Source organism: Pteropus medius, unplaced genomic scaffold, assembly GCF_902729225.1.
Source record: "Pteropus medius unplaced genomic scaffold, Ma_sr-lr_union100, whole genome shotgun sequence".
Classification (NCBI taxonomy): domain Eukaryota; kingdom Metazoa; phylum Chordata; class Mammalia; order Chiroptera; family Pteropodidae; genus Pteropus; species Pteropus medius.
The window spans coordinates 9,918,468-9,931,170 of NW_024344371.1; the positions used below are offsets into that span (position 1 = coordinate 9,918,468).

The following is a 12,703-nucleotide window of genomic DNA, read 5'->3' on the forward strand; positions in this document are numbered from 1 at the left end:
TCATGCTTGTGCATGGGTCTGTTTTCCTACAGGACCTTAGTATCTCAGTGACAATAGAAAAACTGGCCCCTGGTTTCCTTCCTTCGTCTGCCTTCCATGGTTGGGAATGCCCTTACCTACAGGTCCAACCACTTCCGCAAGTCTTCACTGAGTTTTTCAAGAATCAGACCAAGTTGTGCTCCAGTTATATACCTCTTCCTGCTCATTTCTACCAAACCAAATGGAAGATCACAAGTCCTTGAGAATTAACACTTTCCATGTAATTGTTGTCTTTTTATCCAAAAACAGCTTCGACCAGGGTTCCTCTTTCTTAACGTTGGCCAAGAAGCTCCCCCAGTACCCAGTTGTACCTTCTCTCTTCTCCACCACCAGAGCCACCCTTAAATTGAGCCCATCCAAGACCCTCAGACCCTTTCCTTTCTCGTTCTTGCTGGTGCATGTAGAGGTCTCATTCTCTCTAGTTCTTGCTGATAGAGACCTGCTAAGTGCTGAATCGTGCCCCCATCAACCCTGCCCAATATTGAAGATCCCTGATCTTAGGGAAATTCTTAGGGACAAACTCCTAGAAAGACTGTGGTTCCCGAGTTGATAGCCATCTCCATGCCTAGCTGAGGAGCACATTCCAGGACCACCTCTCCTGCTGCAACCACCCTGACCCTGGAAGAGGTCTACTTTGTCACCTACTCCCTGCCAAAACCTCATTTCCCCCTGAGTCTCACCTCCCCGCAGCCTTTAGAAGTCAGCTTTTCCCTCTTCTGTCTTTTCTTATCCCCACTTGCTAAAGTCCCAATGTGAATTATGACAAAATCTGCTAGAGTCGAGTTAGTTTCTAGAAATAAAATCTGAGATTCTCAAAAGAGAAGGGAAATGACATTCTACCATTCTCCTCCTTCTCAGAGGGCCTGAAGAGTTATAAGCCCTCCTCTCCATAGTGCCTGCCTCAAGGACAAGTACCTGGTCTCATCTTTTTTTTTTTTCTCTCTAGGCTTGCTGCAAAGACCTAGGTGGCAGGAGTCAGACAGGGAGAGAGAGACCTGTTCGGGCAGATTCTCTAACCTTCGAATCAATGTGGTCTAAATTGGAGAAAACCCACTCCCTAAAAATTTGCATGAAGTAGTTTACATGAGGTTGATATTCTCATGCTAGATGAGATTAAGTTGTTGTTCTGTAGGCTAGATGTTTAGATTCAGAAGACCTTGATAAGCCCTTATCTTTCAGCAGGTTGGGGGCTACCTCAAAGCCCCCATCACTTAAAAATAATTAGCTGACTCTCCCACCTGAGCTAGTGATTTGATGATCTGTATGCTAAATCAGACTTCTACAGGCGAATAAAAGAAAAAAAAAAGTGCCAGAAGGAATCTTAGTTTTTATGGTAAATTTGGATTCCCTAACAGGACAAGTGAAAAATCTCTGAAGCTACTCTAAACCTAGGGAATCCATAGTTTTTTCATGCCTGCAGCCTGTTTTTGTTCTCCTATTTGCTTAGCCCTAACCTGTATTTTACATTATATGTGGAAAATAATGCACATAATACTTAGCCCCTCCTTTTGATAAAGAAAGCGTTTCATATTACTCGTACTGAGATTTATGCCTAAAAGATGGAGAATAGCTTCCAGATGTAGTCTTCCATCACAGACTTTCTTTCCTTAAGTATTGACAGAGGGGAGTTTCATCAAGGTCTTTGTGATGGGTTTGTTTATAATGAGAAGATATTAGTGGAGCACATCTAAGTGTTTATCACTAACAGACGACTAAAAGGAGCATATGGCAGGAAGAAAAAATATATATTTGTCCAAGAAACGAGGCTTGTTAACACTCCCACACTCATCCTAAACTCTGTGGACATGTACTTGCAGCATTGCACACATCCACTCATCGTATCAGAGAAGGAAAATAAAAATCGAATGATGATTTCTTCAATATGGGGCTGTCAAATATAATGCTAATTTGGACATTTTTATCAAAGATGGCGGGATTTCCGCTCAGAAATCCTGTGCATTCTGCTTCACTGGGGCTGGCATCTGGGCACTGCTGTGTAAGGGGTTTAGAAAAATACGGGTTTTAGCATTTTTGTACAGCTCTTTCTGATAAAACAAGAACAATGAAAGGAAGCTCAGCGACGACTGAGCTCTTTTATAAAACTGAGCTTGGAGGCAAAGAATCTTTTAGTCCAGAAATCTCTTTTAAAGAATGTCTGTAGATTAGATTTAAGACCAGACTAAGTTGAACCTTCAGAACGCAGAGGCAATTTTTACCTGGTATTGTCCAAAACCAAAGCATTGTTCCAGCTCAAATATGACTCATAAAAACCCTATTGATTCATTCTTAAAGTATACTCTGCATTTATTAACTTGTAGCTGTCCTCTGAAACTCTCACCCCCACCATGGAGAAAGAGAAGGAGGGTGTGCTACAGCATGGTAAGGGCCACTCCAATGAGCATTAGATCATAAATTCTCTAGAACTTAGTGAGAACCCTAGGTAGCATCGCCGGCTTCTCATCCAATATTTTATATCTGAGAAAATGCTGCCCGAGCCAAATGACTTGCCAAAGATACCAGAACCAGAACTGAAATCAGACATTCTGTTTCCCAATTCAGTGTTATTTCTACTCCACAATATTCCTTTCATTTTAGAGCTACTGTGTTATTTTTATAGATTAGTGGCTCTTGGCATAATATTAGTATTTAGGCTTACATATTTGTATTCAAAATCATTTCTCATCTACCTACTTAACTGTATAAGGAAGCCATCCCATTCCTTGGGATGTTACCAATGGAACTGGCAGTAATTTGGCAACCCTGGCATTTATATGAGAATGGAATTGTGGGTGATGAAAAAGGGGGCTCAGTGCTTTGAGAAATTTTCACTTTTTTAGCAAAAGTAATTATTAACAAGCAAGAGAACCTCAATTTATTAAAAAAACATAAGTTGCCTTAGGCTATAGAGGCTCGAAGGCGGGGGGTGGGGGGTGGAATGCCTATGGTGTTCTTCTCTCATCTCTGTTTTCTCCATTGGTAATTCCATTGAATCTTTTGGGTTTGACTATTACCTCCAGGAAAAAAATTTTTTTTTCAAAACTATACATTTAACTATCATTGTTCAAGTGCCCAGCGCCTTTTCCAACCATCCCCTGAACACAGTGTCCAGGGTCTCCCTAGGCTGCTCAAACACAAAATGAACATAGAGGAATCTTTGTCTCTACACTGGTCAGCCATTGCTGCATTACTGGTTACTGTTTAGTCTGTTACCATCATTATCCTCTCAGACAGGCTCAGCATCATGGTGCTGTCCCTTCTCCACAGCTCCCACTGCCAATCTCTACCTCTTGTACCTGCCTTTTTGGCCCATCCCTGTCTCTTTTCCTGCTGACACCAACTGTGGTCCAGGAGCCCTGGGCATTCCCGATGGGTTCCCTTTTACATTCTGTTGTTCTAGCTATTCTCTATGTCTGAAACCCCTTTCACCATCCTATGATCATGTCGTGTATCAACAACTTACTCAAGTGCCAGTTTCACATAGCCTTCTGGATCCATTCAATTAAAAGTATTTTCTACCTACCCTGAATTCCCAGATTGTATTCTATACCTTTCCTATGGTACATACCTGTTACTTAATAAAAATAGTACTAATTGAGCATATGCCTAGGCACTTATGTACATTTTTATTTAATTCTCTCGGCAGCCCTGTAAGACCTGGAAGGGCCTCTACCCCAGAGATCTCTATTGAATTGGTCTTGGGTACACTTTGGAATGGGGACTTTTAAAGACTCTCCAGGTGATTCTAACCTATAGCAAGGTTGAGAAACACTGGTATAACTCTAAACTCATTAGCCAGATATTCTCTAGTAGTAAGTATCATATTTGGAGCTTTAAAAAAACTAACAAATGCTGGACTCCAGCTCAGTCAACTAAATTAGAATCTCTGGGGGATAGAGCCTGAGAATCTATGTGTTAACAAAGCTTCACGAGTGATTCTGTCACATAACCGAGATGGAGAACAACTTTCTCTATCAGACACTGTGTCATCTCTCAGTACGACTATATTACAGGTAGTTATATATGTCTACTCCCACTATATAGTACATAAACTCTAAAGACGGGTTTATATTTGAGTCACCTTGGCCTGCTCCCCAGCATCTAGCAAGGTCCCTTTCACGTAATATATTTTAGAAACTAAAAAAAAATAAAAATAAAAATAAAAAATAAAATGTTCTTTGATGACCTTATCAAAAAAACAAGGAACACCTTTACAGAGTACTTATTCTCTTTGTATTAGGTTTTTAATCTCTAATAACTAACCTGGAGACTAAGCAAGTTATTTCAATCCTCTGAGCATCATAGTTGGATGACTATGCGATGACAGAGTCAGGAGTTGAACCCAGATCCTCTGACAATACTCTTTCCTCTATATCTCAGGCCTTAAAAGCAACTACAAAGTTAAACAACTACCTATGTGTTTGGTTACATGCTATCAGACACGTTTCTAAAATTTGAACATAACCTGTCACATGGGGAAAGAAATGTTGGCATTATGAAATGGATTTGGGAAAATATGTCAATTTACAACCAAAAATTAATTATGGGACCTAAAAGATATCCTTTTTTTCTCATCGGTCCTACCCTCCCTCACCCCTAGATATACAGACAAACACACCCTCCAATTGTTCTTTGACATTTCTTGACAACCGTGCAGTTACTGCATTGGTAATTTTCTTAGTTTTTTTTCTTCTTCTTCTTCTTTGTACTATTTCTCAGACTTTTCAAAAAACCTCAGCTTCTGGGTATAAGTGAAGTCTTTTTAAAGGTTTATGTACAGCTTACTTAAGGCGGTAAATTAGCATAATGTTTCATTCAATATGAATATGCACATATAATGCATACAGGGATAACAAATTTGAGATGACACTCCAACAAGACCTGGAATCCTGGCTTCTAGGCTCTCTTCTGCCATTTCCCAGCCAGGTTACTCTGGACAGGGAATGAACTTTCCAGAGCCTCTTCCCTCACCTGAAAAATGAAAGAGAGAAAAACCTAAAACAGACCCTCCCAAATTTTCTTCCAAATATTTAAAGGATCATAAAATTTCATAATTTATTAGGCTTTCAGCCAAGATTAAATTGATAAGAGCTCCTTTTCCTTGTTATTCAACCGATATATTATTTAAAGGCAAATAGAGTCATAATGAAATCCGCAGACTTCTTTACAATTTAGAAAGTGTTCACCTCCATTATCTTCTTTGGTTTTCATAACATAACTGCAGAATAATTATAATCCCCATTTCACAGAAAAAGAAATTGAGATGCAGAGAGACTGAATGACTCATCTGTGGTAACAAAATCAGAAAATAGCAAACCTAGACCTCTGTTGGACCCAACTATGGCCCCCAGCAACACCTCAATGGACACAGGCCAAGTTGGAGATCAGAGACCAGTGTATCTGACATGCAGACAGCTCACCTCAGTAGCCTGTCTGCCTCCCCAAAATGTTTTCTATCCCAGATACCGATAAATTGCTTTAGAATAGAATACCAAGAGGGCATTTATTTAGCATATCATTTCTGGCTGTGTATTTTCCTGAGCATTTACAGATCTGTGTTTTTCCAAGAAGCTGAATGTTCCTGATAAAACGAGACAGATAATGATAAATGAGCATCTATGTAAGCCTAGCTGGGAGGACCAGAGACTGTTAACACCCCTCCTGTGAAGTTAATCCCATTTCTTTTAGCTATTTCTTTATTAGTTAATGAAGTCTTGCAAAACTATCTGTGATGGTGTTTTAGCATCCTTGCCTCTAGGAACATTTTCAAATATTCATAAAGCAGCTCATCTGACCAAAGCTTCAAGCACAGGTGCATTAAGTATGAATTTAGTTAACTTCAAATGTGGGTGGCCGAAAAACCACTTCTGAAATAACCTAAATAATCCTCCTCCTTGGCATGTTCAGATCGGCAGCTCTGGGTGCAAATGTGAAGGAGGACAGGGGAGAGGTGTGATTTAAAACAGCCAGGAATCTGAAGGACAGCCCATACGCTTTGATCCTGCTTCCTGACTGACAGCAATGAGGGAAAACTGAATAACTTAAGGGAAACATAAACAAAATGAAAAAGGAATTACCAGTCAAGCCCCTAGGAAGGAGAGCAGACGCTAGATCTTATTGCTCCTGGGAGGCCAGAGACCCGCTTCCCACTTTAGCTCCTCATGGCAAAGAGGGAAAAGGAGACTCTCGAACGATGGTTTGGTCCTCAGGGATGCTTTCGGAAAAGCAAACCAAATGCGAAAACTCAGTTAGCTACTAAACTAAGCTCTGGGGTCCCTTGAATCACAGCAATTACCTCTACAACCTGGTTTGGAGGGTCCCACACACCATAGCAGGGTCCTGGAACACAGCTAGAGTACACATACACGTACATACTTACACACACACACACACACACACACACACACACACACACACACACATCCTGAAGCACAGCCACACAAATCCTTCCCACTTTCCACCTTTTCACGATTTCGTTTCCCCCAAATATCAAATTAAGGAATTTGACACAATGGCTCTTCTTCCATATGCAGCTTAGAAGCAAAAGACACCTTTGTAAAATAATACCGTTTAAAATATGGGAGGATGATGAACCGATTTTGTTTGGTTGTGGGGGGCGGGTGACGGGCTGGATTATCTATTGTATACTTTGGCTAAGAAACTGAAAATTACAACCCAATATTATCCCTCCTGTTTCTGCGCAGTGAGCCACCGAGATGGTCTAAGTCTTCCTGACCCTATTTTAGTAGAAGGTCAAGGAATCAATGAAGGGCATACTCCTCTTACCTTCAACCCCATGGCCACTGCAATAAATCTTAGTACTCCTGGTAACTCAGTGCTGCCTAACTCGGAATTTCTATGCTCCAAAGGGCCAATCATGTCATTGCGCCTGAGCCTTTTACTCAGTGGAGTCTTTGGCCTTGTGCAATATCAACCCCCCAATGAAGGAAAGCTCTGAGCCCCACTTCTGAAAGAAGAGGGCCATGTAATCCCACTCAGTACAGATTTGGGGAGAGACAGACATCATCTATTAACAAGGGCTGATAATGTAAATGTTTCCTTTCACAGCTCAGTGCTCACTTTTCTGGTCATTTTATCCAGTTATGAACTTCCTCTAAATGTGAAAAAAAAAAAAAAAAAGTCCTGAAAAATAGCAATAGCAGAGCATAGTAATGATGTTACCTTGAGAGATGCTCAGAGTATAACATTACTCTTTTGTCGCTTGCCTTGAGGACACTGAGGGCACTTTGACAGCCATTATGATTACAGAAGATACAAGCAAATTTTGATTGTGCCAGATGTAAAACTCTGTTACATCCCAAAGGTAAATTTGACTGTGTCCTATACTTACTGCTCTATTACAGGTGATTCACATAACAGGCCGTCTACGACTGAGGGTGTCGCTGTCCCATGGGAGGACCGTCCCCAGCCAAATCATGGGTCTCGTGGTTGTGGCACATGCTTTGCCTCCCCCTACAATCAATGAAGTCAGAATCGACTGCCATATGTTCGTCACTCGAGTAAATATGGACCTCAATATCATTTACTGTGAAAATAGGTACTTGGTTTTTGTTTCCATTTGCCCTGCTGTATGTTAAACATTGGTGAGGGTTGGTGTTTTCAGCAGGCTGAAGGATTTTACTCTCCCAATGAGGCTCATTATAAATCCTGATCTTATTTTTAATGGCTGCTTGGACTGACACCAAACACACTTTTTATTTTGAATTTGCATTGCTTCCCTGATTTACATTAGGGACAACAGGGGAATGAATTGGGATATCCAGGCATCCATGAGCTATAATTAGGGCCCATTTTGGCCAAAACCCAAGGAGAGAGCAGGGCTGAGACGTTACTGGCAAAGTGATGCAGTAAAAGTTACTTCCTGATGCCTCAGCCAGACCCTCTTCCTGAGTACTGCAAGAGCCCAGCCTCGTAGTGGTCAGAGTTCAGACAGGCATTAAGCATGTTGTCTTGGTCAGCTAGGGTTGCTGTAACAAATTACCACAACCTGGGGGGCCTACCCAACAGACATGTATTTCTCAGAGTTCTGGAGACTGGGGAGCCCAAGGCCAAGGTGCAGGCTGATTAGGTTCCTGGTGAGAGCTTTCTTCCTGGCTTACAGACTGCTGCCTTCTTCCCTGTCCTCACATGGGGAGAGAGAGAGCCGTGGCCTCTTTTTCTTGTTGTAAGGATACAGATCCCATCATGGAGCTCTATCCCTGTGACCTCATCTAAAACTAATTATTCCTGAAGGCCCGCCATCCTAATGTCATCGCAATCGGGGTAAGGGCTTTAATATATGAATTCTGGCGGGACACATTTAGTCCACCACACATATAGAGAACCAATGAGAATCTGAGATCTCCCAAAGGGAAAAAGGATAAAAAAGAAAATTACATCAGGATTCTGATCCTGACACAGGTCATCTGACTAGTCTGGGGCTTTCTGCACATACATTAAATAAAACTTTGTAATTCTCACTTTTATAAATTAAAAAAAAGAAAAAGATGACTCATTGTATAAATGACTTGGCAGTCCTTCCTTAGCACCGAGCTTTTATAAAAGGACTTTTTCGCCTTTGGTTAAAAGTTCACTTTTTCTATTAAGCACAAAGCAAGGGACAAGGAAATGGGACAATGCCCTTTCGGACCTCTCACCTAGAAGTCACCAGCCCATCATCAGACTAATTTAAAGAGGAGAGGATCATGGGATACAGGGAGAGGGGTAAAAAGGAGCTGCTCATGTGCCAGCTGTAGAAGGAAGCTTTAGCGGTACCGTCCATCCCCTGGTGCCACAGGGAGAATTGCTGAGGATTTGAGATGATGCTTTTGTGGCACAGACTGTTGTCAGGCATGAATGTAGTATATGTTACTGAGCCCCATGAGTGCCTTGAAATGAAAAACGAAAAAGCAGACTGGTCAGGTGGCTTGAGCAATTGACCCTTCCAGAGCCTAGCCTGTGTTCGGTCCATTGGGAAGCAATAAAGGTGTGGAGGTGGAGTTAGAAATGCCTACCATTTCCAGTCAGGATTTGATTCAGAGGGAAGAATTCACCAGTGGGAGAAGATACCCACCTGAACTAGTAACATTCAGTGGGGTAGAAGATATCATGAACCTGTCACTATTATTTAATAAGTAACTCTAAATCTATTTTTCAAGTTTTGGTGGCATTTATTAACATTTTTTTTTATCATTGTGACTATATCCTTGGCAGTATCTAAGGTGTTCTGCAGTGGCCACAGAATATTGAGAAAGCCAGTTAGCGAGAATGATGAGCTAGAGTTGGCAAATGATAATAAAGAGAGCTAACGTTTATTGAACACTTAATACATACTTGGCAATGTGTGAAGCTTATTATATGCACCATATCTCGTTTAAACTTCTAGACTATTCTGTGAGGTAGGTCTTGCCATTGACTCAATCACCCTCAGGCAGTTTCGGCTTAGAGAGAAAGTGACTTAAGGGAGGCCAAGATCTAAACCCGAATCCACCAGATTCATAAACCATGTACTTAGTTGCATCCTGTGGTGTCTCCCTGCATTACTTGTCTCAAATTTTTCCTCAGAAGTCAGGATAAATGGTAACGAATAACAACTATGGATGACCTTTCATAGATATGTACCAACGAAAAACATAATTACAGCCCACAAAGCTGTTTATTCTCTGATTTAAAATGTAGAATGCCAGAGACTCAAGAAGGCAGGTAGAAAGTCAAAAGATAAACTATGGTATTGCTTCTTTGAAAACATACGTCTGCTCCTTTGATTTAGATTTACTACCACCAATCCCTTCGGGAAAAAAAAAAAAAATGGAAGCTCATCTAATTTACCTAACGATTACCCAGTGACTGTCCTATCCCAAAACCATCACTTAATTTTCATTCCTGTGATCACAGATTCTTTTGACGCGCTCCATGGACCTGAGTGGCTTATGGTGCCACTCTAGTAATTGAGATCATTTTCTGTGACCCACTTTAAGCTTTTTTTCCCTCCCTATTTAAAAAAAAAAAAAATGTTTTCCACAACCCCTTATTAGCTAAGACAATACAGCATTATTTCCCAACTGAAGATGATAGTAATTATTAAAAAGACCTGTGTGAAAGGTAATCACATATTTGATCTAAGGGAAAAGCATACCATGTGCCAGGCACTTTGCTACATTCATTTCATTCATTAATCCCCTCAATGACATCTTAGGCTGTTTTACAGATAAGAAAACGGAAGTTCAGAGTACAAGATGCCGTCAGGATTCTGATTCCAATAGAAGTCATCAGCCTGGTCTGGGGCTTCCAACACAGATAATAAGAGGTCTTTGAACACTGAGCTGGTCACATTTACCACGGTAACAGGCGCTGGTACATAGAAGTGCTTCAATCATTTGGAGGATTTTATTCAAATAAAGAATAAACTAAAGAAATATCTTCCCTCAGGAATGAAATGGCTTTTTCCTCCGGGGGTTTATTGTTTAATTAGAGAATTACTAACTAGAAACTGAAACCGATTCTTCATTCTAAAGACCATTCTTTTCCCCAGCGGTCCCCAGCGGTCACTAGGACGGCCTCGGGCAGGGCTGACATCTAATGTGGCTTTTCAGAGGAGCTGGCAAATTTCAGAAACACCAATGAGCGCCTTTTAATGACATCCTTGTTCCCTCATTTGCAGACCTGGGGTGTAAACTGTGCTGGAAAAGCAGCTACTGGTTTCAGGAAAACACCAGCTCATCTGTTTTGCATCAGAAAATCACGGAATCCTGAGAAAACACTCCTTTTTGTTGCCTCATTCAGTCTTATCTTACCAAGAATTCTGGTTTGGCCAAAAATATGATTTCTATTGCTAGACACTGAGAAATTCGCTCACTGGGTTAAATATATTTTAATTGTCCTCCACATTATTCTGCTTTTGTTTTGTTTCTTATTTCCCTGCCCTGGGAGTCAGGCTTAACTCCTCAGCAGCGATTTCCTGGGTTGCTTAACCGTGTCATTTCTAAAGAGTCACTTCATAGTTGAATATATCATAAGTCAAACCATAAAAAGCACAGGGACATTAAAGAGAATAAGTTAAACAAAAGATGATTTTATTGTGGACTGACCAAAATGAATCTTCACTTGGATAGGGAGGATAATAAGCATTTTGATATGTTTGTGTAAACCAGGCAGATTCTCCCAATGTGTTTTCCAATTTTTGTTTTATTTTCTTGTGCTCCTGCCCGAGGACATTGACGTCTGGACAATCAATGACAGAGGCTTATGCACCTGTAATGTCGAGCACAAGCCTGGAAGAGCTGCTGAAATGGTTTAAAAGTTTCTGTGTGGAATCTACCACAAAGTACCAGTTAAAAGGGCCAGGAGTGAAAGCTGAGCTCCCAAATGACTAAGACTAGAAAAGATAATACCCCCAGGCATGTGTATGTCTCAGCATTTAAATTATATCCCTTGAAATGCCAATTTGGACTCTGTGCCAAGAAGCAGTTGAAGCCCTTTTTTCATGGTAATACCCAGAAGAAGACCAATCTGTTTAAATGTAAGGTGTCTCTAATCATTTGATATAAACATAACATGTTTTTATTTTATTATGTAACCTTGAATTATCTTGGCCTCTAATGAGGATCTTGCATTGTTGCTGATTCTCAATAACTTCGTGGAATTGTGTTGTCTAAATATATATTCTGATACCCCAAAAAAAGAAAGGAAAGAATAAACTATTTAAACACGATTGCTTGATCTAGCACATTTCCTACTTTTGAAAAAGTCTTTTATACATTCAAAAAAATCATCTTATGTATAAAAGGTTATTCCTTAAAATGCCAAGTCCTCCCAGATACCCTGGTATAATGAAAACTGCCAGGAGATATGTTTCTAAGTCATTTGACAGTTTCTATATTTTCCCCTCTTCTGAATTCCATTCTGTGTCCTTCTCGTTGTAGGATCAGTGATTATATGGATCTGACCCCTGTAGACATTGTGGGGAAGAGATGCTACCACTTCATCCACGCCGAGGACGTCGAGGGCATCAGGCACAGTCACTTGGACTGTAAGTACCTCCCGTGTGTGGACACAGCCTGGCTGGTTTCTTCTCTTTCTGATGTTTGTTTGGTTTCCGTGCCGAGTTCTCCTTTCATGTCTCCTGTGTACATTTGAGGTGACTGTCAGCAGGCAGTGAGAAAAAGTGAGACATAAATCACTTCAACTTGTGTTGGAATTAGATTGAAAGTTGGACCTCAGGCCCAGAGAAATTGCTGGATCTTTAGGCACTCACCTGAGATTTCATGGTCTCTTGTGCACTCTCCCCCATGAAGTGATGGGAAAAACTTTGTCTTAAGTGCTTTCTTGACTCTTTCATTTTCTAGAGATCAATTTCCACTCGGAAATTTGTGGTCTCAGTTTCAAAATATACATGGGAGAGGACAGGCCCAAATGGACCAGAGCTTATAAAAATTTCTACTCAACTAGCTTCAAAACTGGGGTGGGGGAGGAGAAGCCCGAGAGCAGAGGCAGAGCACATGATATAGACAAAGCACTTCTCAAAAGCAGTGTCTTCCCACTGTATTTCCAAAAAGAGAGTTACTCAGAGGAGCAGGTACCCCCATCTCCCTTTTCTGGAGAGAGATAAACAAATCTCAGCTCTTCGAGTCTGGTTCCCAGCTTCTAAACTGCAGGCTGACCTCCAAGG

The 12,703-nt window shown here is 40.9% G+C and overlaps 1 protein-coding gene across 14 annotated transcripts in view; it reads left to right on the top strand.

Moving 5' to 3' along the window:
• Positions 1 to 12,703, top strand: part of NPAS3 (neuronal PAS domain protein 3) — an 803,227-nt gene that overhangs the window by 770,155 nt on the left and 20,369 nt on the right. For all 14 annotated transcript variants that reach the window (XM_039870508.1, XM_039870506.1, XM_039870507.1 and 11 more), the window contains 2 exons: positions 7,401 to 7,594; positions 11,958 to 12,064. In XM_039870508.1, coding sequence (XP_039726442.1) covers positions 7,401 to 7,594; positions 11,958 to 12,064 — 301 coding nt within the window. The remainder of the gene's footprint in view (positions 1 to 7,400; positions 7,595 to 11,957; positions 12,065 to 12,703) is intronic.